The 25,673-nt window shown below is 36.8% G+C and overlaps 1 protein-coding gene across 1 annotated transcript in view; it reads left to right on the top strand.

The window, feature by feature from the left end:
- MEI4 (meiotic double-stranded break formation protein 4) overlaps positions 1–25,673 on the top strand; it is an 85,542-nt gene that overhangs the window by 24,497 nt on the left and 35,372 nt on the right. Inside the window, exons 3-4 of the mRNA XM_035323360.1 lie at positions 2,853–3,409; positions 19,458–19,589. Coding sequence (XP_035179251.1) covers positions 2,853–3,409; positions 19,458–19,589 — 689 coding nt within the window. The remainder of the gene's footprint in view (positions 1–2,852; positions 3,410–19,457; positions 19,590–25,673) is intronic.

Below are 25,673 nucleotides of genomic sequence, written 5' to 3'. Positions count from 1 at the left end.
GAATCCAATGCAACATTTTTACAGATCCTGTAAAATTACTTGTGAACAAATAATTTTGTTACCTTAATAAAGGCATGGTAAAATGTTGAGATTAGTGCAGTCTCTTTTTATTTCTTCTTTTAGTATTTTTATATTCAATTTTTCTTGAAATTGCCATTGAAGGATTGTTGTTAGGGTAAGATAGGCTTAGTACTGTTCCTTCTTTTTGTATTTGTTAAACACATGGTGTGAACATCAAGACGTTCTCATTTAAATAATAGGTATGTACAAAGGGTTTAGTTTACTTCCATTCAATAAATAAATGATAAGGTGGTTTCAGATGTTTTGAGGGAAGTCATGAATATTTCCTGTTGGATGAGTTGTTTGTTTATTAAAAGATAGCTTTCCCTTCCTCTCCATGTGACTAGAACATATACATCATTGAACATTTTAAAAGGATTTTGTATTACAAATTCAACTGGAAATGTGTTGCAGTTGGGGAATAACTGTGACAGGGTTTTCTGGAAGCTGATCATGGGAGAGGGGTTTGGTATCTCAGCAAAGAGGAACCTAAGCACAGCACTACTGTCTCCTGCTGGTAGGAGTATTTGTTGTGCATACTACCTCTGATTTTGGGATAGTTTTAAGTTTGGTTCTCACAGATATTTATCTACCATTCTTTTCTTCCCCGTTTCTTCTCTTTTCTTTTCTTCTGCCTTATTTTTTTCCACAAAATCACAGAACAGTTGAGGTTGGGAGGGACCTCTGGAGGTCATCTGGTCCAACTGTCCCTGCTCAAGCAGGGACACCCTAGAACAAGCTGCCCACGCAGTTTTTGAGTATCTCCATGGTGGGAGCTTCAAGATAATCAACAAACACACACATGGGATTTGCACATGCTTCTGTGCTTTACTTCTTCTGACTCCTAGAGTTACTTACATCCCCATGAGCAATTTTTACATTGTCCTATGGGATTAAGAACTAACAAAATATCCATGTAGTGATACAGAAGCAGATGGACTCCCTAAAAGTGCTTATTTTTCTGAAGTAGTAGCAAAAACAATTTTCAGCTGTTACTTTTTTTTTTTTTTTTAGTGTCTTTCCCTCAAAGCACTAGGGAGAGAAGATATGAAAGATTGATGCCTGTTTTTTTAGTCAGACCAAGGCAAGTGTGCTTTTCTCCTTTGCTTTGCAGGGCATCTGGGAACTGTGTTAATATCTAAAATGCTAGGTTGGCCTTAGAAGCCCTGCTTCGCCTACTTCCTGGAAATATCAGTTGATTTCCCTGCAGTTAGCTCTTACATCATGATTCAGTTGGTACCAGTCCTGCTCAGTTTTTATTGTGTCTGAATGTTAAAGCCATGAAACTAACTAAAAACATTCAGGCTAGATATAAGAAAAAAAAAAATCTCTACTCTGAGGGTGGTCAAACACTGGAGCAGGCTTTCTAGAGAGGTTGTTGAGGCCCCATGCCTGTCAGCATTCAAGACATTTGGCAATACCCTCAATAATATGCATTAACTTCTGGTTAGTCCTGAAGTGGACAGGCAGTTGGACTAGAAGATCTTTTGAAGGTCTCTTCCAGCTGAACTATTCTATTCTATAAAATATAAATAAATCATGCTTCCATCCAGTGAGGGTAGTGCTACTGAGATTAAAACTCAATACCAGAGTATGTTTTCAGTGAGTGAAGTAATGGTCAGAATTCAATATGAAATTGTATATTTAATGGAATCTGTATGAACTTTTAGAAATAGTCTTAAGTTGTTGTTGTTTTAACTTGCATGGAGTATAGTGTTTATGACATTTATTTGCTATTATGCCAAAACATCTATATTTTTTTTTATTCACTTGAGAATACAGACACCGAGGTGTATTGTATTGCTTTGGGTCCTTGTGGAAAATATGATCACTATATATATGTTTTTTTAAGAATGAGTGGGCAAGCAGAGTGTGTTACTGTGGCACAGTAAGTGGGGCACAGCCTGGGGTTGGGCGGATGGGGCTCTAACCTTGCTTCATGGCACAGAGATGTTGTGTTGATCTTCCAGTCTTTTGACTGTTTTGACCGTAATCTTTTGCCATAGGCAGTATGTAGCACATGGGAGTCTGTTGTCATCTGTTCTTATGCCCTGAGGCACTAACTTAAATGTATCTACCATGAAATAGGATGATGGAGCTAGTATGCTGTAATATGAAAATCATTTCTTAATAGTGCAAATATAAAATATACCCCCTGTAATACAGTTTGTGTATTTTTGAAGTAGGTAGCATTAGATAGGCAATGACTCAAGATATTTTTGATTTTGAGTATTTTTCTTTTGTTAAATAATAAAAAGCTCAAATGTAATGTTCTGATCAACTTTGTTAGAATTCCTTACCTGGCCTGGGGAAAAAGAGGAGAAAATTGTATTTGATGCAGTTACAGTAACAGACCTTTACTGTTTTCTAAAAGCAATCTGAGTTTGTGATAATGAAAGTAGTGAGAAGTGTTTTAGGAGGCAGAAATTTACATAGATTTCCTTCCCTGGGAATTAATGGTAGTACAGATGCTCGCTAAACTGTCTGCTTGATGTCCGCTTAAATTGTCCATGTGAAAACTTTAAACCATCAGGAAATTTTGCTCAGAAATGCTGTTCATACTAATATCTGCATAAAACATCTGGTCCACAAATACGTTACCTTTTAAAAGTTTTGACTTTACTTTAAAAACATCACCTTCCAGCAGCTAAACTCTAGTCATGGGACATTCTCGGCAGCAAGAACATCATGTGTATGATGTGATCTTTGCATGGAAGCAAAAGGAGGAAGGAAGTCAGACATTTCTTATAAACAAGTATTACATAGATGTAACGTGCACATTTGTATTTCAGGTAAACCAGGTGTCCTTGCTGAAACTCATCTGGATCAGGAATGTATAAATCCTGTGAGTAACTCAAGCCAGTTAGAAGACTCTGGATGTGATGTGTCTGACTACGCATTCGATTCTTTAGGCATTGCTTCTGATTTTCACCAATTTGAGCATAATATTGACACATCTAAAAGTTGGTTGGAAATAGTTCCCCCATTGAATCTTTGCTCTGCTAGCAAGGATGAATCGCTGACTGCTCCGGTACAGTTTTTTCAACATCTGCTTGAAATAAGAAAACTGTCAGAAGGAGGAATTCTGCAAGCAGACTTTACAGAGCTTGAGAATGATTCTTTTACCATATGCAATTCAGTGTCTCAGTTGCTTGATGGACTGACTGCTTTTTTCAACAGTCCTAAATTTCCTGTTTCAAATGTTCTTACTGAGGCAGTTTGTGTTTTGATCAAATTAATAACTAATACTAAATTATCTAATCATGTTCTGAAGAAATGTTTCAAGAAGCTGGAAGAATTTAAGAAAAATCTAATTCAGATCATTTTAAGAAACAGCAGTGTCAATAGGGTAAGTTTAAAATATCTTCCATCTTTCCTGTACCACTTCAGTATAATGTAATACTATTCTCTTTTTATGCTTTTTAAAATATTGTCTTACTGGGTTCTGAAAGGTACTTCTCACAGATTATTCTTGTAGTTGTTTGTGTGTGTGTGTGTGTGTGTGTGTGTGTGTGTGTGTGTGTGTGTGATATGGCCGATGAATGCATTTGAATAATTTTTGCTCATGCATGCAATTTCTTCTAGTCTACTCCTGAGTACAGGATTTTTTAAGAACTGTTAAAAAGGCAGATTAAGACAACTTTAGAGAAGATATGAGAGAAAAATGTGCTGTCTTTCTTGCTACATGAGGATGTAATGTAGATATTCACAAAGTAATGACTATAATTTTTTAAAAAATTTAGTACGTCTAGATTACATATGTTGGTTTGCTTTAGATCACTTCTGTTACTCCCTAGACATTTACAAATTTGTGTTTTAAAAATAAATCAGAAAATGAGTAAAGAAGAGAGAAATGGCATGTCCCTGGCACACCCGGCAAGTAGGACCGAGTTGCATTTTGTCTGTATTCATCACTTTGCTTTGTTCATAGAATCACAGAATGGTTGGGGATGGCAGGGACCTTAAAGACCATATAATTCCCGACCCTCCCCCCCACCATGGGCAGGGACACCTCCCACTAGACTACATTGCTCAGTGGTTGTTCCATGCATCATCTTGTTAGTATCCTTGTTAAGTATTTATATCAGAATGTTAAAAAACAAACAAGCAAAACAAAAATAAACAAAACAACAAACAAAACAAAACAAAAATAAATTTAAGGGGCAGGAGGGGGCAAGGATGTCCCTGGATTTTGTTACAGGTAGGGAAACCAAAGCATTCAGAAAGAAAACATTAATACAGAAGCTTTTCCAGCACTAGAGCCTTATGTCTCCAGTAAGAGGGTGCTTTATATTTCGGTATTGCCATAGTATGGTACTTATTTTTTCCTTAGAACTGTCCCTGGATGTGAGCATACGAAGTGTTTGTGTGGTACGAAGAAAAGAATCGTGCAGGTGTGACTGCTGTTATTTTTTGTGTGATCACAGGATAGAGAACAAAGAAAACTTGAGCAGATATTCAATGAGGACTCCTTCACAGCTGGTGTTATCCATTGTTTCCACCTGTTCCCTTCCTCTAGTCACACAGAAATTTCATAAATAATATGAAGTAATGCTAATTGTAGGAGATGAGAGGCTATCCAGAGAGGGATTACTGGATGATTGGAGTAATCTAGGGGGAGGATGGAAGGAAAAGAGAAGTTTAAGTGAGAGATGCTGCAACTTAAATGGGAGAAAATATCTTCGAAGATAAGGAATGTTTCAAGTTTGCAGAGGGCTTTTAGAAATCATTCAGGAAGTGTGGAGTATGTCCACATAATTTGCAAATGCCATCTTTTCTCTGAATGACATCACTGAAACAGATGGCTTTTTATGAGACGCTTTGTATCTTGCTTCTACCACAGTATTGACTGAGCAGTCATTCATAGCAGCAGCTAATGCTTCAATCAAACAACTTTCAAAGAGTTTAAAAATTGCAAAAAAAACAACTATTAAGGGTTAATCCCGGTAGTTTCCAGATTTCTAGGGAAAAGTGAAAATGCGTGTGGTAAATACAATGTTTATGAAGATTTATTGAAAAAAAAATAACTATTTTTTTTTCCACAGGCTTGGTTTTCTTAAACTGAGGTGAAAACGGAGATAAATATGTAGAATTCCAAATTAGTGGAAACCGTGCAACTAATTTTTCGTGTGCTATGTAGCAGTTAACTCCCACAGACACTTCATGCTTCAGTTCTAATCATCACTGTTTACTCAAGTGGTGACTGAGATACCAAGATTATAGGTTTAAAATAAAATTGCCATTAATTATAAAGCTGTCATCTGAAAAGAGTGGCAAACTATGAATTTTGGTTCTAGGAGGATGCTTAAATTCCTACTGTAAAAACATTAGGAACTTTGTTGAATCTAACCCTACTAACTGTCAAAAAGCATTTGTATAGCCAGCCACCAGTGCAGCTATAGCACTTGACACTACTTTCCTTTTGCCATCCTCACCTATAAAACTGTCAGGATCTGTCAAGGAGGACAAAGGGCTGTGAGAAACAACTTCAAAAAGTGAACAAAGAACAAAATGGCTGTGGGTTACACTGAATGCCTCATCTTCAAAAGCAATCCTGGGTTTCTGCAGAGCAAATTAAATAACTTTAAAAACCTTTGAGAATTGGAGAAGAGATAATTATCTCTACATTAGATGTAAAGAAAGAAAAACAGCAGTAGAATTACTTGCTGTAACTGCTGAGTCCCATTGTTTGAGATGTTTCTAATTATAAAGCACTGGAGGTACTGTAGGAACCAGAAAGACATTTACTCAGAGCTTTTCTTCCCCGGATTCAGTTGCCTAAAACTGTGCACTTTGAATATAATTTTTGACCTGAAACTCCAAATTGACATGAATAGGAAAATACATATATATGTGTATATATATATATATATCTTTTAAGATAGAGAGGTAGAATAAAAATAAATATTACTTATAATATAAAACCATTTTAAATCAAAGAACTACAAATAAAAGCCACCTTTTGAATTTTCCTTTTTTATTTTTCTTGAAGAGCAGCTCAAAAGTCTGCATACAACTGGCAAACAATCTTTTGGAAGGATCCTTCTGGAAGTATCTAGAAGGGGTCTTAAGTCACTGCTGCTAAGGGCAAAGCATGAAGGCGCAGAGGATAAATCCATCTGCTAGAAGACCTGTCTCTGCACAGTCTGCTGGAGTGATCTTGAAGCCCTGTTTGTCTGACAAGGAAAAGCTTGTGAGGATCGCGTGTGTAATTCTGGTACAGATGGGCTCTCATGTTGCAAAATCTGTGATAGTCACTGCTATCTTCAGAGCAAGCACTTTGCTTGTCACCGGTTTTTGAATCCTCAATACTGAGACTCTTAGCGGCTCATACGGGTCTGTTGCTGTTGGTGCGTTACTCTCGATGTGCAAATTGTTCATGCAGGTTAGGAGTCTTTACGTTGTCAGCAGAACCACTATCCTGTTTGTACAGGCTCTTTCAAATCCCACTTTGAAGCAAAGAGAGAAATTCATTCCTGTTACAAAAAACCTCTGTGAGACTGGATTGAGTTTCTGGAGCCGCACGCTCTGCTTTTCAAACAGGCTGTTCTCTAGTACATGGCAAAGCAGCCATCATTGGTTTAAATGCACCTTAGTTTATCTCTATCTTGACAGAAGTTCTGTTCAGTGGTTGTGTACTTCTAGGTGAGGCTGATAGTGTCATGTGGAGTGTGGCTGATGCATAGAATGGCTTGGGTTGGAAGGGACCTTAATGATCATCTAGTTCCAACACCCCTGCCATAGGCAAGGATGCTACCTACTAGATCAGGTTGTCCTGGGCCTCATCCACTTTGGTCTTGAACAGCCCAAGGGATGGGGCATCCACAGCTCTGGGCAATTATGTACCAGAAGACCCTGGCCTTCACCGTGGGTTCTTCATGGAGACTTGTGTCTGTTTGTTGGACCTCTTGTTTTAAGGAGTGAATCAAAACACTGAAATAGAAGACAATGCTGCAGTGATTTAAGGATTCTAGACTAAAGTTGAGCTGTGTAGGGTTATCAGCCGATACTGCTTTCTGGTGCCTGGTTTCTGTTCAACAAATACCTCATCCACCTGCCCCCCCTTCTTCTAATTATGTTCAAACAATGCCCAGAAGGAAAAGAGCCTGTTTCAGTGAACTGCGATTGTTTTCTTGTTTGCTGTATTTAACACATCAATACTGACTTCAGAAGATCATGTCAAGATTCACGAATTGCCTTCACCATTTAACAAAACAAAAGACATTATATTCTATTTCCTTCTTTCTTTTTTTTTCCCTTTTTCCTTCCTTTTTTTTTCCCTTGCACCTAGGAAGTTGGCTACCCTACCTCTACGGTAGTTGTTTTGAGTTGTTTTGAAGTTTTTTTGTGTTAAGAATATCTGAATGGATGCTGAGTCAGGGACAGCTTCTAGAAAGTTTATCCTGTTTGGGACTTCACTGCCCATTTTAATTTTCTCTGTTCCATCTCAAAGTCTGCAAATATTAGCTAAAATAGAGCTAAAAATGCAAATATTACTAATGGTACATTTAGTAGAAAAGCAAATGCAAGAATTCCTGTTAGTCGCTTAATGTCTTTATGAAAAAGGAGTCACAAACCTTGATGAAAATGTCGAGTAGAAGTATAATGTGGTGAAAAGCAGAAAAAGGGAGGTGTATGAATCTTACTGGTGATTATGTTATAAAATGTGTGGAATTATGCTTGATTATGTTATGGATTATGTTATGAAAAGTGTTTGTGCATTTGAAAAAGTACAAATTAACCAGAACCAGGGTTTCAAATCTTTTCTTCTCTAGGATACAATCTGTGTGATTCATTAATAACTGAAGTTGCCTAGAAGAGAGTAATCTTGTATTTACTCTGATGGTTTTAATGCGTGCAGCAGTGTTCCAGCTAGCTGTGGGTGACAGCAAGTTCCCCCAGACATGTACGGTTTGCAGCATGTTTTGTCAGCAACTGCCAGGACAATACTTGAGTCATCAGTTTACAAGAGCCTTGCCTGCTCAGGGACAAATAATATTTAAAAATAGTTACTCCTGTCACCAGTGGCTCTCAAGTAAAAAACTAGTGAGCTTCAATTTTCTGAAATTAATTGAGTTCAAAGGGGAATTTCATGGCTCTTGAGACACGGTGCGTTTTGGTTGGCCAAAGAATTTTGCTTACGTAGTGGAACAGCAGTTCATTTGTATGAATATTAAAATGTGTTGCCAGGATTTTATGGTCTAGTAAGAGTCAATGTTTGAATCCCTTGATTGTTGAATTAAATTTTCTCAGCAATCTGTTGTCCTGTGTGGAGAGGTATTTAAGTCAAATGGTAATCAGAATCCATTGTCTTGCAAATCACTACAGTCTAAAGCAATCACCAAATTGACTGACTCTCATTTACTTCAGTGAAGTGGATCATAGGAATAACTAGTCAGGAATGAAGGAAATAAAATTTTGTCTGCCTCTGAGACTTTTGTCGACCTTCTCTCCTCAGCCATCCTCAGTTGATATACATCATGAGCTAAAGCTACAATTACTGAAGATTTACAGGATGAAGTTTGCTGGATTTTTATTTCTACTGTTAGGGAAGAAAAAAAAAAAAAAGATTTTTTTTTTCGTGGTTTCCAACCGTAATGATGTAAATTTGTGTTGGGTTTTTGATGGTAGCTTTCAACCGTTGCTTAAAATGTGTGTGTGTACTTTAATAACAAGGACCTTAGAGTTTCTCTGTTCTTTTGCCTGTTTACTAATGAACTTAGTAAAGTAACTTCCATAAAGTTCTCATTGCTTATATTTGTCAAGCTTCTGTAGGAAATAGTTTTGGGTGCCCAGATAGGGTGTGTGTGTTTGTATTACGGTGATAGGATAGAAATGAAAAATAAGCTCTGTAGGGCCTGTTCGCTACAGCCAGTTGCAAAGATACTCCTTGCATAACTTCAGTGCTCAACTACTGCAGTGAAATCCAGAGCCCTAAACAAGCTGTCTGTTCTCTCTATTCAATGCATGTTGGATACTTGGCACTTTTAAGTGGTATTCCAAGTTGCTTGCATGTCTGGGGGAAGGAGAAGGTAGAAAAGTGATGGATCAAGAAGTAATCATCTGAAATCCATTTTCATTTGCAGGGACTGCCTGTGAATCATAGACACTTAAATGAGACCTTGATTTGCATCCCTAAAATTCTTTAAGGATGACCAGCTCACTCTTTAGTTTTAAAAACCTAAAAACTTAAAAATACCTGTCTTAAGTAATTTATCCAGTGACTTTTTCTAAGTGGTCCTCAGATTAAAAATTTGAATGCATAACTCTTCTGCTCTGGCTGAGCCCACAGTTGTTGCTCAGTGTATTCTGCGTCCCTTAACATGGGCTAGGCGCTCAGCATCCTCAGGCAGATAGCGGTTCTGCCTGCTTCTGCCTGCTTGCAGGCTTCTGACCAGCACTAGTTCAGAAGGGAGAATCGAGAAGTACTGATTTGAAGCTCACAGGCAGGACTGTGAGACTTTGCATTAGAGCTACTTCTAAATAATCAGTGGAATATTTACCCAAGGTCTTAAAGAAAATGGGGAGCAGCAGCAGCAAACAGTCTCAGAGCAGGAGCTCTTGTGAACGTTGTTTGACTGGGGCTGTTGACAGTGTTTACTAGTCCCAGACTCTTGGATGATTTAGGTAACTAGATGATTGCTTCTTGAATCCCAAGAAGGTGCAGACATTCAGATATTGACCTCTGCCAGCGTAGCTTTGCTTAAAGTAAATTTACCAGAGGAAACTCAGGTGCCAGCAGAATCCCAAGTGTCTAAAATAGTTAGCTGGATTTCTTTGTAGATCAGTTGCTTGTATTCAGTCTTCAGATGAACTGATGACTTGTGTGTTTGTGTGCCCTGACAGAAGATGTATTTTCTGTAAAGGTGGTTGGGCTGAGGTGCTGTAAGCAAGATGCTTGGTTTTAGTATGTGTAAATGTACAATATCATGTTGAAGTAGAAGCAGAATTAAATTTAACTCTGATTTACAGCCCACAATTCTTTTAAGGCTGTCCAGTTCACACTTTAGTTTTGGCGTGTTTTGTTTTGTTTTCCTTAAAAAACAAACAACAAGAACAAAAGCACACATCCACAACAGGGTCCCATATTTATTTTATCTGATCACTGAGGTACATTTATTTTGTATGTATTATCTAACTCAAGGATATAAGGCATTCAAAATGGGAAAGACAAGATAAATCTTTATCCCATTAAACTGGAGGGGGAAAAATTGTAATTATAAGTTTAGAATAAAAGACTGGGAGATGGTGTTATTGTGAATGTAGGATTTCTAATATAGCATGCTCTATAATCGAGAGAGAAAGTTAAAAGGAAGTTATCTGGTAGCAGTTTATCTCAATAGCATACAAAGCCGTAGAGCAAAGTTAAAAGAATAATTAAAGATTTAGAGATAAAAGATATAAAATGCAATGCAAGTTTACTGGAGTTGAATTGTGGCAGAACAACCTAAGAGCATTCTTTGTAAAATAAACTGTTTGTAGATGGTAATTTTGTAGTTTCTATCTATCTGTTCTGTTCAATAAGGAATTTGTTATGTAGCTCATGCTAGAAAATAGTAATGAAACTGAAAAAGATGTTCTTTAATGCATTAATCTTTTGGAACTGGATGAGAAGCAGCAGCAAGTTGTGCTATTTACTGCTTATCCTTGGCAGGAGCGGGAAGAGAAAGGTTTGCATATGTCAGTCAATCAGAGGGCATACTAATATTGGTGGCTAGTCCCAGCTCTGCAGGTCTGGCATGAGTCTGTCCTTCCTTCGGCAGTAACAGCCATCCCCTGTTCAGGGAAGGAAAAGAAAAAACCCTAGTAAGTAGTCTGGAAAATTTGCTTTTGGTAGAGTGGTGTGAACAAGCAGTAAGGGGGACTAATAGGAAGCTAGCTGCAAGTCTGTCCTTCACAGCAATTGCTGGGCTCTCTCTGTTCTCTCTCTCCTTGCAGATGTGGCGGCAGCAGCCGGATTAACATAGTTTAGCCTGTGGACAGGAGCAAGCAGATACACTAATTACTGCCTTTTTCCTTAGGGAACTGACATTGCGATGACTAAAGCGTTTATGGATCCAGAGGGATCATGCTGATCAGTGCATCGGAGTGACTTTTAGGCAGCCATGAAGAAATAAGCCTAAGAACGAAATGTTCAATCCATGGCTGAAAAAAAAAATGCACCTTCATGCTTCCAGTCTTGCATACAGGTCTCACGGACAGCAAAGAAAACCGGGCAGGGTTTGTGTAGCACTCTTCCTTGGAGGTTTTCATGCCCCACACCGTAAACTCATCACACCTATACTGGAGCTAGTAGGTTGCATGTTTCTTTCAGTGAGTACCATGTTATATGCTGCAGGCATCCGGGGCTTTTCCAGCATCATTCACTGAAGTGTTCTGGTTCTCAGGACACCTTGTGGGCTAACTGCAGTTTATTTCTTTCTCAATCTCCATCCTCTGCGCTGCATGTGGGTGCTGTATTGCAATCATTCTTTCCCAGATAATGAAATGTCTTGGTTTTCTTTTCACTATTTTTTCCCTTTTCCAAGCCTCTTCTTTCGAAATAATAATAATAATAATAAAAATTTAAAAGGATCTTTTTCACATTTAATTTGATTTTGTAAACATTTGTGGTGCAGTCAGACATCATGCAAATAGTCCCAGCTCTGTTCATCAGAATGTTTTTTATGGCCAAAGCTCTTCAGTGCTGAAATACCGCAGGATAAAAAGAAACCTGCTGCAAAGAAGGCATCTGATAGTCCTAGTAGAGAAAATAAGGTTTAGAAGAACAGAAATAAGCCTGAACAAGATTATAAAGGGGTAAGGGCAGAGCAAGGGCGTGAGATGAGGTTGACAGAGCCAAGAATTGTAACAAATTCCTAAGACCTGAAGACAGGTTAAATACTGCAGCATAAGCAGGAGGAGTGAGGTAAATGACAACCATCAAATTAACAAATGAAGCAACATGACAGTAAGATAAGAAAAGGGATATTAATGCTCTCTGTATGTAAGTGAACATTTTCGACTGACGTTGGTGACTTAGTGGAAGTTGGATAGACTAAATGGGCGAAGTGCAAGGGTGATGTGAAATCGCAGACAGATATACCGTCTTATTTTTAATACCTCATAGTTTGAGGGTACCTGTTTAATTATTTGCCTTTGTCCTCTGTTGCCAAATATACCAGTTGCTAGGGGAAAAGAGCTGTTAATTGGCGTGGAAATTTTAAACTGGTGAAAAAGAAAATAAGGTTCAATTCTCATAGTCACAGGGTGTACTGAATCATCCAACTCATGAAGGTATTACTTTGCTTGTATAAGAATTAGTAATTTTAAAACTCACACATTTTGGATAACCATTATTAAAGAAAAGGCCAACATTGTGGTAAATGACTTCTAAACAAATAATTCATATGTAAAGATTTGTACCCTGGTTTCCTGCAGAAACAAGGCTTTTAAGAGTGGACTGTTTGTCTTGCTGGTCAGCCTTTTCCGTACTAATAGCTTTCTGAAAATGATAGCCAGTTTGAAATTATGTGGAAGGAGAAGTGGAAGGTCAAAAATACCTTCCAGTAGGTTTTAAAATTGATGGCTGGTTGGAGGAGAGACCATATTAGTATGTTTGAGGCAAGCAGAACGCTGGCATTATATATTCATTCTAGTGACAGGCAGATGGACAGTTCACACGTCCTTCCTAGCCACAGGCACGGCTTTGCTGTCTCTTGTTCTGCATCATCAGGAACATGTGAAGAGAACGGAAACTGGGGTGGGGGATGAGGGTTAGGGGCAAATGATGAAGCTCCCAAACACTGTACCAAGCACCATTCTTTTCTCGTGTCTGGTATGTTTTTTTACAATTTAATTTTCTGGCTGCTTTTAACTGGGAATCCCTGAACAGCATAAGTTTTATTTCATCTGTACCATTAAGCAAGCTCAAGGGATTAAAAGATTTCTGTTCCTTTTCTAACATTTGGTTGATGGACTTGAGAGCTGAGGATATGCTTTATTTTTAATGAAACTGCATAGTGTTTGAACTACTATCAGTCCGAATGTTTCCAGAACTTAATTAGAAATATTTGAGTGTCACTCTGAAAGACAGGCTTGTTTTTCTTCTCCACTTACAGACTTGTATGTTAAAAACTCTGTGTGCATTTAATACATACAGCCTGTGAGGGTTATTTTAACCCTAATTCTTTGTCATCTTATTTTCATAAAATACACTAAGGGATGCACCATAATGCAACATTAAATCCATACTCTTTAATAAATTACTTAGCAGGTGGGATTTTTCAGAGTCATCGATACCCATATCTTAATTTCCCTAAGTCCATTGTTACAAAATCTCTGTCCCTCACTTAGTAGAGGCTCATGCTTTAAATTTGAATATTTCCTGTGATCCATTCCTACGAAATTCCTACTAGAAAATGGTAACGCTTGACAAAGTAGAAAGAATACAGATTTTTTTTTTGAAAGATCATTTAGGCAAATTTCAGTTGCCAGTGTTAATAACTACAAAAATAATAAATATTTGTTTCACCATCTGTCTAAAAATCTTGAAACCAAATAGAAGAAAGACTAAAAAAGAACAATCATAATTATATATCTATTTTGAGTGTTCTTTGGGAAGGGTAGCACTGAAAAATTAGTTTATTGCACCTAAAGCAGATTGTATTCCTGTCTAATTTCTGTCTCTGAATTATGGCTGAATTAGGGAGTTTTGCCCGTTTGAGAAACATGTAATACTGACTGATATCTAATGAAATCTCATTATCTTGTAAAGTTGTTAAGTACATTATATACAACTGTTAGTTGTTTAATCCTAGCAGAAGACTTGTTCATGCTCCTTATGTAGTAGAACTCAATGTAGGTTAGAACTATCTGTGATAAGAAGTAGGCAAAATTTCCTTCGTATGCACAGATAAATTAGTAATAGTTGTTTAAAATCAACTCAAGATAGAGTGAATTAAGTTTTATTTAATGTAATATGTTCAAAGGGCATCTGCAGAATCATCATGTACTAATATCCTCTGCCTTGCTACCAGAAGAAAAAGAATGTTTTTCTTTGAATGCTCATGAATGTTACTTGCTATCTCAAGTTACTAAGGGCAGAGAAGTGTCTTCAGAGAACATCTCATCTTTTTCATTCTTTTACTTGGAACCATGTTGTGTTTTGTTTTTTGTTTGTTTGTTTTTCTTCTAGTGATAGCTTTTATTATTGATAGAACACTTAAGAGTTTCAGAATATAATAGGTAATTTATACTTACCAATAAAGTAATGAACTAATATGCTAAAATGCATAGGAGTGGATTCCCATAGGCTTAAGTATCTAACTGTAAATTTAAATTTGAGTTAAAACTGATGCTCATTTTACTTCTACTTAGGTTAAGAATACAAAGGTATGTAGGGATCTTTTGCTGTTAGCCTTTTGTGCCCAAGTCATTGCATTGCAACTGCAGGACAGAAAGGATTGTGGAAGGCTGCTTTATATTCTGCAAGCTGTCCAGTGTTGTGGATCCCAGGAACATCCAGACCAATTGTCTCTTCTTTAGTGGAATGGCACAAGAGGCTGTGAAAGAGGTGGCACAGGAGCAGCAAAGAGGCACTCTGTATGGGGCACATACAAAAGATTGTGTTCATTTTTGTTGCATGCTGAACTCGAACATTTCTAGAGCTTATTATATTGGACAGAAGGCAACTGCGAGGTGAAGGGGAGGACAGTAATGCTAGAATACAAATAGGCTGCCAACTAGAGCATTTGAATGAGTATTGATTCTCTGCTTAGTGCAGATACTTTAATCTGAGTTCAATGCTGTGACTTGAGGCAACATAAGTTTGAACAGAAATCTCTCACGTCTGTCTAAGTGCTGTACCTCAGCAAAGACGAATTCAGGGGTCTCTTACTCTTTCAGACTTTGGAAAGAAACTATTATGGATTTTTGTCTAGTTCTCTTGCTTGCCAAAGGCAAGTTAGTGAGTATACTCAACATTATGTCCTAAAATATGTATCCATCTTGATTTATAAAGTGAAATGAGTAAAAATGAATAGCAACCAAAATGAGAATTGTGCTATTCTTTTAGCATTGTTTAAACCTCTGAATAATGACTTCAAGCAGTCTTGCCCTTTTGGCATGCATATGCTATCAAGAAGGCAGAACTATCCAGCTGTTGCAAACTTTGTTTCTGCTATACAATTTTAGTAGATAGTAGGAAATATCTTCCAAAACTGTAAACATCTGGATAACTTTTAGCAAGAAGAATCATTGTTTTATCTGGAAGGGTGTATGTTTCCAATATATGAAGGTCTGATTTTAATTCATATATCCTCATTGTACACGTAGGTACATTGAAGGAATGCAGAAGTACTCTTCAGCCTTGTGTTTCCACAGACTTCCACACTCTTAGCTCCTCTGTGCCTCCAGGTCTGGTACCTGACAAAGTCACAAAACATAAGGGAAACTGATTAAAGTTTTCATTATCAGTGGAAGGCTGAGATAACATTATACATGAAAAGTACTGTGCTTTTGCTTTAATAAATACCATGCATATTCCAGTTACAAAGTGATGGAGCATGCAGGTCCTAAAAAACAAAATGTTTCCATGCAGAGTGAAATGTAACAACAGCTTAATAATAAGACTTGTCTGTCTTTTATAGTTTTCGTGTATTTGTTTTGGAATTACATGCTAAAGTGAGGTGATTAATGGCAAAGATTCATTAAGGGTGGATCATTACGACTGCGAATAGGAGATTTGTCTCATAATGGTCAAATGATAGCCAGGCTGATCGAAGTTATCAGTTGTAATAGGCTGGTAAATAGGCATTGCATCAACTAGCACTTTGACCATTTGACAGGAACTGTAAATGTGAAGCTACCAAATTAATTACATTTCTATGGCAAAAGAAGGAAACAGGTGAGAGGAGGTAGAACCTGCATTTGTCAAGCAGGGTTTGTCCACGTGATCTGTAGTCATGGAGAAATTAAAACAGAGTGATTATGTATTACTGTTTTCCTTCTGTGTGTATACTTTTGGTAGAATTGAAGGCTAAATAACTTACAAGATTTATTTTTGAGATCTCTACCTGTTCAAATAGCCCATGGAGTTGAAAAGCTGAAATGTAAACTACAAGGTCCTTGAGGTTGCAACTCTATGGAGAAGGGATCTTGAACAACAGGATAATTGGGAACCAGTACAAGTTTCATAGTGGAATGAGTATAATCTCAGCTCCCAAAGCTGGTGGGATACAGTCAAAATATCTGCAGTATAAGTATGTTTGAAGATATTGAGCCAGTGTTGTGGGTGTTTCCTCTGCTTCCATAAGCTTAAAGAAATCAAGTGTATTGTTTAGGACTCAAACCAAATAGCCACCTAAGTGTCCAGCAAAGTAAGTTTTATTTGAGTTATAACTCCTAGAAGCCTTAGCTAATAAATGTCAGTTAATCCATTTAAGGCCTGAAAATAAGTAAATTAATCTGTAAATTATATTTTTTTTGAACTGTGGAAACCTGTATGAAGTAAACACAGAGCACTTCATTGCATCTTAAATGCCATCACATCAATTCGGAAATGCAATTGATTTCACGCTCATGGAAGCATTGTTAGCTATGTTTTGGTAGTAGCAGACATTTAATAGAAACTGGTACCAGGTAAGGTACCAGTCACTTGTAGGTATTGTGTCAAAGCAAGGCAAAAATGTAAATATCGATTCACAAATTGACTGAAAGGTACCTCTGGAGATCTAATTCCCTGCTCAAGCAGGTTCAGCTTGAGCAGGTTGCAGCAAGTTGTATCTAGTCATGCAATGAATATTCCCAAGGATGGAGACTCCACAGCCTCTTTGGGCAACCTGTACTGCTGTTTGATCACTCTCACGGTAAACAATATTTTTATCATGTTTAAATGGAATTTCTTGTCATTTCACTGGATATCACTGAGAAGAGCCTGACTGCATCTTCTTTACTTCTCCACATCAGGTATTTATATACATTGATAAGATCCCACTGAGCCTTTTCTTCGAAAGCTGAATAGCCAAAGTTCTCTCAGCTGCTTCACAGGCTTTCAGATGCTCCAATTCCATCATAACCATCTTGGCTCTTTGTTAGTCTTGCTCCAGCATGTCCATGTCTTTCGTACCGGGCAACCCAGAACAGGGCTCAGCATTGCAAAAGCCTCTCACCAGCAGTGAGCAGAAGGGAAGAATCGCCTCCCTCAACCTGCTGGCAATGTTTCCGTTCCTGAAGCATCCAGGATGATGTTGGCCTTCGTTGTCATAAGGACACATTGCTAGCTCATTCAGCTTGTTAGTAAACCAGGAGCCCCACCACTCCTCCCACTGTTTTGTTACCTTCAAACTTGCTGAGGGAGGGTGCACTCTGTCCCATCATCCAGGTCATTCATGAAGATGTTAAACAGTACCAGTGCCAACATTATGCCATGGGTGAGTGGCCTCCAGATGGACTTTGTGCCTCTGATAACAATCCCCAGGGTGGGGCAGCTTGGGCAGTTTTCAATCAACCTCACTATCCGCTTACCTAACCCATACTTCAGTAAGGGTTTTATGGGAGACAGTGAGTGTTGAAAGGCTTGTTAAATCAAGGTAAAAGCTGTGTACTGTTTATCCCCCAGCCAGTCATTTCATCACGGAAGACTTTCAGGTTGGCTTAGCATGAACTCTCCTTTGTAAATCCACTCTGACTGCTCCTGATCACCTTCCTACCTCTTGTATATTTGGAAATGCTTTCCAGGAAGATTCGTCCTATGCAAATTTATTAAATGGTGGGTTAGTTCAAAATGCAAGTATGCCCCTGTCAGCCAAACAACATAGGCAGGAAACCGTGGGTGGTCTAATTGCAGATGTACATGAGCTGGCAAGAGGAATAAACTGGATTGTTCGTAAGATGCAGTAGTCTCTGCTTTTGAGTGGTTAAGACATTGTTATTCTTAGAGATACAAATTGGGGTCAGAGCATCCTTTTGTCAGTTAAAATTATTCATCTATGGTGCATTAGTTGTTTCAACAGACGCTGTGCAAGAGATACTGAATATTAATGCCGTAGAGGTATAGAAGTTTCATAGTCATATTTAATGTGTATTTTTTCTTTGAAAGAACTCTGATACATTTATATATAGAAAAAATCTTCTAATAATATTTTATGAAATAATGAATTGTTTACTGTGTAAAGTAGTATGTTAGATAAAGTAGAGCAATGGCTGTACATTTCCATTTCAAGGAACTAAGAAAATATTTTTTTTGATAGAAAAGAATGTGGGCAAAGGAAATTGCAAATATAATTCTTGTGTAAGTTCACAACCCTCCTCTTGTGGTTCAAGAGAACCACAAGCTGTAACCTTGACTAGAGCTCATTAACCAACAAATAGAAACTAACTTGTTTGAACTTGAAAATTCAGTGCATCTTCTATTAGTTAGCATTTAATCATGTTTATTCCTGATAACTCCATTGACTGGGGAATCCAGTATAGCTCTTAGCTTGCTTATGCATTTGAATTTCAAATAATTTGTTTGTTCATTTGCCTACCAGTGACAAAAAGAAATACTGTCTGTGCAGGGCAGTCGCCCACTTTCAATGACAGCAGAATGGGCACGATGACTGCTCATGCCAAAGGGCTGCCTCACAGGGATTTCCCACCCTTGGAGACTTGTGTTCATATGGCCAGTCCTGCAGTGCTGAATGCAAGGTTTCTGGGCAAGGGATGTGCATTTCTCATACATGTATGTGAGAACATACATATATATATGTATGTATATGTATATCCTACATACTTTAAAAGTATATTAATTATATATATAAACTATTAAAAAAAAAACCACCTCTATTCTTAAAAAATGTGTAAATCTGCCGGAAACGGAAAGTGTTACCTCCAGGTTTAATACAAATAACTGATGGGAGAATTGGGAAACAGGAACAATAGGGAAGGGAAATGTTCCTGGGCAACAGTGGCAAATTGATTTTTTCAAACTCCCAAGAAAAGGGGGGTTTAGATGCCTATTGGTACTGACTGACACCTTTTCCAGATGGCCAGGAGAATTCCCCTGTAGAACTAAGAAAGCCAGAGAAGTGTCCAGAGTATTGTTGAATGAAATTATACCAAGCTTTGGTGTACCCTCAGTAATGTCATCTGACAGGGGACCACACTTCACTGCAGAACTGACCCAACAAGTCAGCAAAGTGCTGGGGATTGATTGGCAACAACACACTCCACATAGGCCACAGGCAAGTGGCCAAGTGAAAAACCATGAACCATGTGATAAAACAGCAGATTGGTAAAATCTGTCAAGAAACCAATATGGATTGGTAAAACTAAGCCCACTTGGAGATACTGTATGGTATACTGTTGAAGAAAATCATTTGGGGTAAAACAGACACAGATCTTGAAAGCTTAAATTTACTGTTATTTCTGTTTAGTTTCAGGCACTGGATGCTGTATCACACACTCTGCTTTTGCTAGGAAGGAACAACATACTAAGGAATTCTTTGGTATCTTTTCTACTGTCAGAACTACGGCAGTTTGCTGAGCAGCTGTTGCAAGCTTACCAGGTACTGCTGTCTTATCTTTTGGAAAAAAATCCAAGGAGTGGTTCTGGGGAGTTCTTTATCTACATCTATTTCATAAAATGTAGTAAGTAACATTCTACTGTGTCTGACTGGGATGGAGTTAACCTGCCCACAGCATCCCCTATAGTGCTGTGCTCTGCAGTTGTAGCTAGAATGGCATAGATTCTCAGCAGTGTTTTGGCTATTGCTGAGCAGTGCTGGCACAGCATTTTGTTTCATGAAATGTGGTAAGTTGATGATTCCTTAGAATGTGCAGATTTAAGAACCCAGCAAAAGCTAGCATCTAACTTCACCAGCAGATTTAAAAAAAAAAAAAAAAAAAAGAGAGAGAGAGAGATAAGGTCTGCATAGGTTTTAAGATCATGCTATATAATTTGGAAAACACCTGAGTTAATATGAGGAGTTAGTTAAAATAATTCTCAAAAGCTGTAAATTGTGGTCTGCACAGGCATAGAACTTCAGTATCCAGATGGACCCACAAAGAATTATGGCCATCTCCAGTTGTATTTGAGATAGAAAGTATTATTTTCTTTCAGAATTAGATTTCATGCTTCACGTTATAATATTAATTTGTATGATACGAAAGTTTTCAAGCACTTAATAATGTATGTAGTTTGTTGAGTAGGAAATGAAAAGCAAAATGGAGAGGAGATCATGTATTTGGCAAAATTAATTTCTTAAATTTCTTAATACAAGCCTAGTGTTTTTTTTCCAATAAACTTTATAGGGAGAGAGACTAATTAGATGTTCCTTTAAAACTGGGAGAAGAGATGTGTGAAATCAATTGTTTTTCATATATTTTGCATATACTTGTGTGTGGTGGTATGTACTTAATAAAATCTGTACATCCTCACTTCGGATTATGACTTGATTATAAAGTATCCAAGAAGGGTCAATAAAAAGAAAGCATGCAGCTTTTTATTAGGTGGAAAAGAAAGTTACTGAGGTATACAGAAACTATTCGTCATAGATAAATCAACTCTGGTCCAGTTTTTTTAAAAAATTAGCTGTTGCTCAAGTAGTCTGTCTTTTTTTCCCTGTAAGGAGTAATATGGGAGTGAATTCTGGCTGATGGAGAGGGAACTTGTAATTTGTAACCTTAACTTATAACATGTTTGAATTGTGTTCTGAACAGGCTTCAAAAAGACCACTTCTGAAAGAATTAGAGTAAGCTGTGTTTTAAGTCACTAAGCATACCTGATTTTGTTGTTTTGATTTTAAACAAGTTTCTATTTATTAACATGATTAAATCTCACTTCTTTAATAGAAATAGTCATCCCTCCTTTCAGCACAGTTTTCACCAATAGCAGTACAGAACCAGAGCAGTACAGAAGGCTGTTGCAAACCTTAGCCTTTGTGTTCCACATTCATGAAAAACTTGCGTCGAACATTGGACTTTGCTGAATTAGTTACTATAGTACTATTTATCCTTGCCATACTATAATTATTTTAAATATAGCTTTTGTATTTGGTATATAAAATTTATTTCTAAAAATTTGTTTAGTCTGACTCCTCTTTGGCTTTGCTTATTGTTGGAAGGAATAATATATTTTGATTTTAAGATCACAAAAAGGGAAATTGTAAAACTATATAACTTGAATTTGAGAAAACTAAATTAAATTAGTATCCTGTGATTTTAACCATAAAAGATTATCTTTAACTGCACAGGTGTGATTTGGATTTTTCTTACGGCAGTTCCTTTATTATGTGTATTATGGATTGTTTCTTTATGGGAAGATGGTAGAAGATTGAATTCATAAATAAATATTTTAAAAACCATAATTTAATCCTTAAACAGTTCCTACACAGCAGCTAGCATAATCAATGGCTTAAATGTCAGTTTCTCCTGGATGGCTTCATATCCTTAGTTGATGAGTACAACAGTTTTTCAGTTTTCCTTTCTTTTTTTCTTTAGCCAACCTAAGCAGGAAGAAATGGCGAAAGTGGTTAAAACCTGTGCCAGGAATTTCTGTAGAATAAGTACAGTACAAAGTCTAAGAGATGTCATTTTTCTTCCCTAATAAATTATTTTCCAATTTACCTCTTTCCTTAGCATCTTTCCTACCCTTCCTCAGGAGAATCTTCATTTGAAAATTCTTCATGTAGAGAGCTGACCCAGGTTCAGAGCTCAGGAGAATTTCTAGGGGGGCAGGAATATACACTCCTTTACTCTAAAGAATAAAATAAAGCTATTTTTGTTCTTGTACATTTATTCTGTTTCTTCATATTTAATCTATGTGGACTGAAATTCAGGACAGTAAAATGCATTTGCTAGTTGACCTGTTTAGCTTCAGGACCTTTTTCAGGTTAAGGCTTTGCTAACTATAGCTCTCCATCTGCCTCATTTTCATTAACTTGTATTTGTGCTTGCTGCAAATCTCTTCTGTTATCAATACATGGTACTGAATTTCAGATTTGGTACTAGCAAGAACCTTCACAAAACTCCTCCTACTTTTAAAATGAGATGTATTATTACTATGGTGAAAAAGGAAGCGTGGAAGATTTTCTGACAAAACACTTAGTGAGGTTCCCTTTTACCTTGTTTTTAAACAGCTCTTTCTCTTCACCCCCAAGAAATAATTTAGTTCTCTTACATTCGAGGATTTAGAAACATAATCACACAAGGAGACTTTCCTGCTCTGCTTCTACTGCCTCCCACTGTTATCAGTCTGCCTTCTGCTACTGAAACACGATATACCTTACTTCCTCTCCCTTTTCCCGCAGGGTCACGTGAGGGTAGTGAAGGTATATTGCCTTCTGATAAATGCATTTATTTATTTATATTTTCCTCATCCAGTACTATTGGTGTTTCTTGGAAGAGTAGTCACGTTGATCAACAAAACAGAAACCCTGGCCTGGAACAGGACTTTCCCATAATCTTACCAAATTTATGGTGCTTTCTTTTGTCTCCTTTTAAAACACATTGGTTTTAAGTATGCATCAGGAAAGTAAGTGAACTTAGGACACTCCAATGTTTTCCAGTAGCAAAGCAGTCTGGAAGTGTTCAGCCCCAGCATACTTTTCTGGGGACTGCAGAAGGTTCAAGGTGGCTGAAAGTGTAGCTGCAGGAGCTTTATGCATGTATATCTGTAGGTGGCCCCTTATAGGAGTATAAGATCTTGAAAAGCTGCAGTTCATATAGAGAAAGTAACTGAAAGTAACTAGTTTGCTGAGAAGTTAATGTTTGTTTGTTTTTAAGTTCATGCATTCTTGTATTTAGTTCTACTAGATGTTTTATGTTCATTTACAAACCCTTATACTGTATGTGACAATTATTGCTGGAAATAGTGACTTTGAGGAGCTTTACCTTTGGCAGAAGTGATTCTGAAAGGAGTTTTTTTTTTTTTCTTGTTTTATAATCAAAACTAACAATACAGTATCAGTTAGAAATATTCCAAATGACAGCTTTAACAAATTTAAGTTTTCAAATTAGCATTTACAGAAGGGCAACATTTTTATATAATCCAATTACATTAGCTGACAAGTATCCTAATCCAGTTCTGTTACTGAAGTGAAATTACTGTTAATAACAAAGGTGTTTCATGCCTTCCTTTTCAGATAGTCAAATTAAGGACCTACAGTTTTAGGTTTGGTTAAAGGTGTGCAAATACTATTTTTTTCCTCTTTTGGTAGATGGGACAAATAAAGAAATTGTGTGGGGATATGTGTATGTTAGCCTGCAATTAACTCCGAAACAGTTTGTGATTTCTTTTTTTTAAAAAAAGGCTTTTTCATCCAAGCAATTTTCTGTCTTTGATTTGTACAATTATAATGGTTTTCTTAAAGTTGAAAGTGTTTTATAATATTGGCTTGGTTTGAAAACAAAATTCCTTTTCAATTTACTAAAAAAATCCTCTAGGTAGATTTCTTTTTTTTTTTTTTTTTAATTTTAATTTCATCACTAGGACTTGAGCAGAGTTACAATTAATTTGTAAAATACTGACATCCCAGAATATGTAGCTTCATGTTAAATCATTTCTTCAGTAGGAAGTGTGTGCAGCTCAGCTTATGTAGGTATGTAGTTATATTCTTTGATAAATATTGAAAGTTTTTGACTTTAAAATTCTGACTGATTAATAAGTCTGTATCTGTGTCCCCTTGGAATGCGTCTATCTGTCTATGGCCCACAATTTTAAAGAGCTACCTATGACCCTAGCTTTAAAAATTTAAAAATAGGTTGAATGTAGAAGTCAACTGAATGAACAAAGACAGAAAATACAGAAATTGTGCTTCACGTTTTTATATTGTTCCCTAATTGTCTAAATCTGTAAATCTTGGAACACGAAAAAACTGTCTGAAATATATGAATAATGAACCTTTGTTTAATATTTTTGACCACTGTTCCCATATGTTAATACAGAAAATAAAAGTTACTAGGGAACATGTAAAGCCATGTAACTATCTTGTTTTTTCATCCATTTAAGATGACTTTTATGGTAGTAAACTCTCAAGCAAATTTGTAGTTTGCATTAATTCATGTAAGTACTTCATCATGTGCTTGAAGTGGAACTTGTGTTTCAGAACTTTGCTAACTCCAGGACATTAACTTCTCAGCCATAGTATATTAATATAAACTCAGTTGACTCCTTTAATTTTTATTGATCTTGCATATGTACTTTTCATTTTTATCTGCAATAGGTACCTTCCGTGCTTCATAAATGTGTTTTATAAAAATGCAGCAACTGAACCTTATCCTCCTGTGAAATGGAAATCTATGAAATAGAAATCTTTTGATATCCAATAGGATTCCTTTGGCAGAGCAGATACAATTTTAAGATACTGAGATTTCAGAATGATACTGTGGAAGATGGATTATTTTTCAAATGTTGAGCTTCTCACCATGATAGTAGATCTTCCTTTATGATAACTGTTTCAAATAACCGTTTCAAAGACAGAGAACCAGAAATGAAAAACACGTATTAGTTTAGTAGCCATTTCTAACCCCCTAGGTGTTAATTCCAAGAACTCCAAAAATAATAATAAATATTAAACAAAAACAACTGGAAAAAAAAAAAAGGCTCAAATGTAGAGAAAGGGGAGGTGTACTGTGTTTTTGCAAAGCCCTTGCTATTGCTGATACATAGTGATACATATTGCATTCCTTCCTGTGCTGTATTATTCCTTTTTTTAAAAAAACTTAAAATTTTTGTCACAAAAAATGTACACTGAATAGGACATCTAAATTGAAATGTCAAGATAATTATAAATCTTAATATTGTATATAAGCATTAAATTTAAATCCAAATCCAAATGTGGGCACTAAGCTTTATTCTGAAAGTAACGGTATGGTTAGAGTTGGACACGGGATACAGAATAGGATTCATTCTGTTTTTGTTTAAATGTGTGTAGTAGAGACTGCTGTCATTCTCACGGAAGTCAATTAAGTAACTAAGGTTAACTAAAAAATTGCCAGTATTAAGGCAAATAGATGTGTAAGGCATTGCTGAATATTACATAAATTCTTGAGAATCGGGTTCATTGAGACAGCATAGCTTTGACTCGAGTTAGAGAGATACACGATGGAATTTGTTTCACTTCAGGTTTCTGTGATGTTTCCATCTGAGTTGCTTCATTTATTTTCCCTGTATAGCCAAGAGAGGGAAAGAGGCATTTCTTTGGGAGCGTGTATTTTGGATGTACATAATCATAGCAATTTGCCCTGTAGATATCTTCTGTCTGCTGGCTATGACAAAGGAAACTTAAGTTGAACAGCTCAAAGGTAGACATTTATGTTGTAGACATCTAAAGCTAAGTGAGGAAAACCCCATAGATCTCTCTGAAGATCTGTTTCTGGATCATCTGTGCCACAACTGTTATGCCAGGGAAGGCCTGATCCTTGGAAACAGTTGTAACAGGTAATCATGAAAAGTGTACTTCTGTCTGGACACTGATGAACTTACATAAATAACCGTATCAGATATCTGACTTTGAGAATAATAAAATGATACATTGTAGTTACAATAATTAACAAGTGAACTTAGTTCCCAGATCCGGGAAGTCTTTAAGTGCAGACCACATTGAAAGGGTTTAATGAAGAACTGGGGTGAAGGATACATGTATTCAAGC

Source organism: Oxyura jamaicensis, chromosome 3 (genome assembly GCF_011077185.1).
Source record: "Oxyura jamaicensis isolate SHBP4307 breed ruddy duck chromosome 3, BPBGC_Ojam_1.0, whole genome shotgun sequence".
NCBI lineage: Eukaryota > Metazoa > Chordata > Aves > Anseriformes > Anatidae > Oxyura > Oxyura jamaicensis.
The sequence above is the reverse complement of the archived record's forward strand: the minus strand, read 5'-3'. Positions and strand labels throughout refer to the sequence as shown.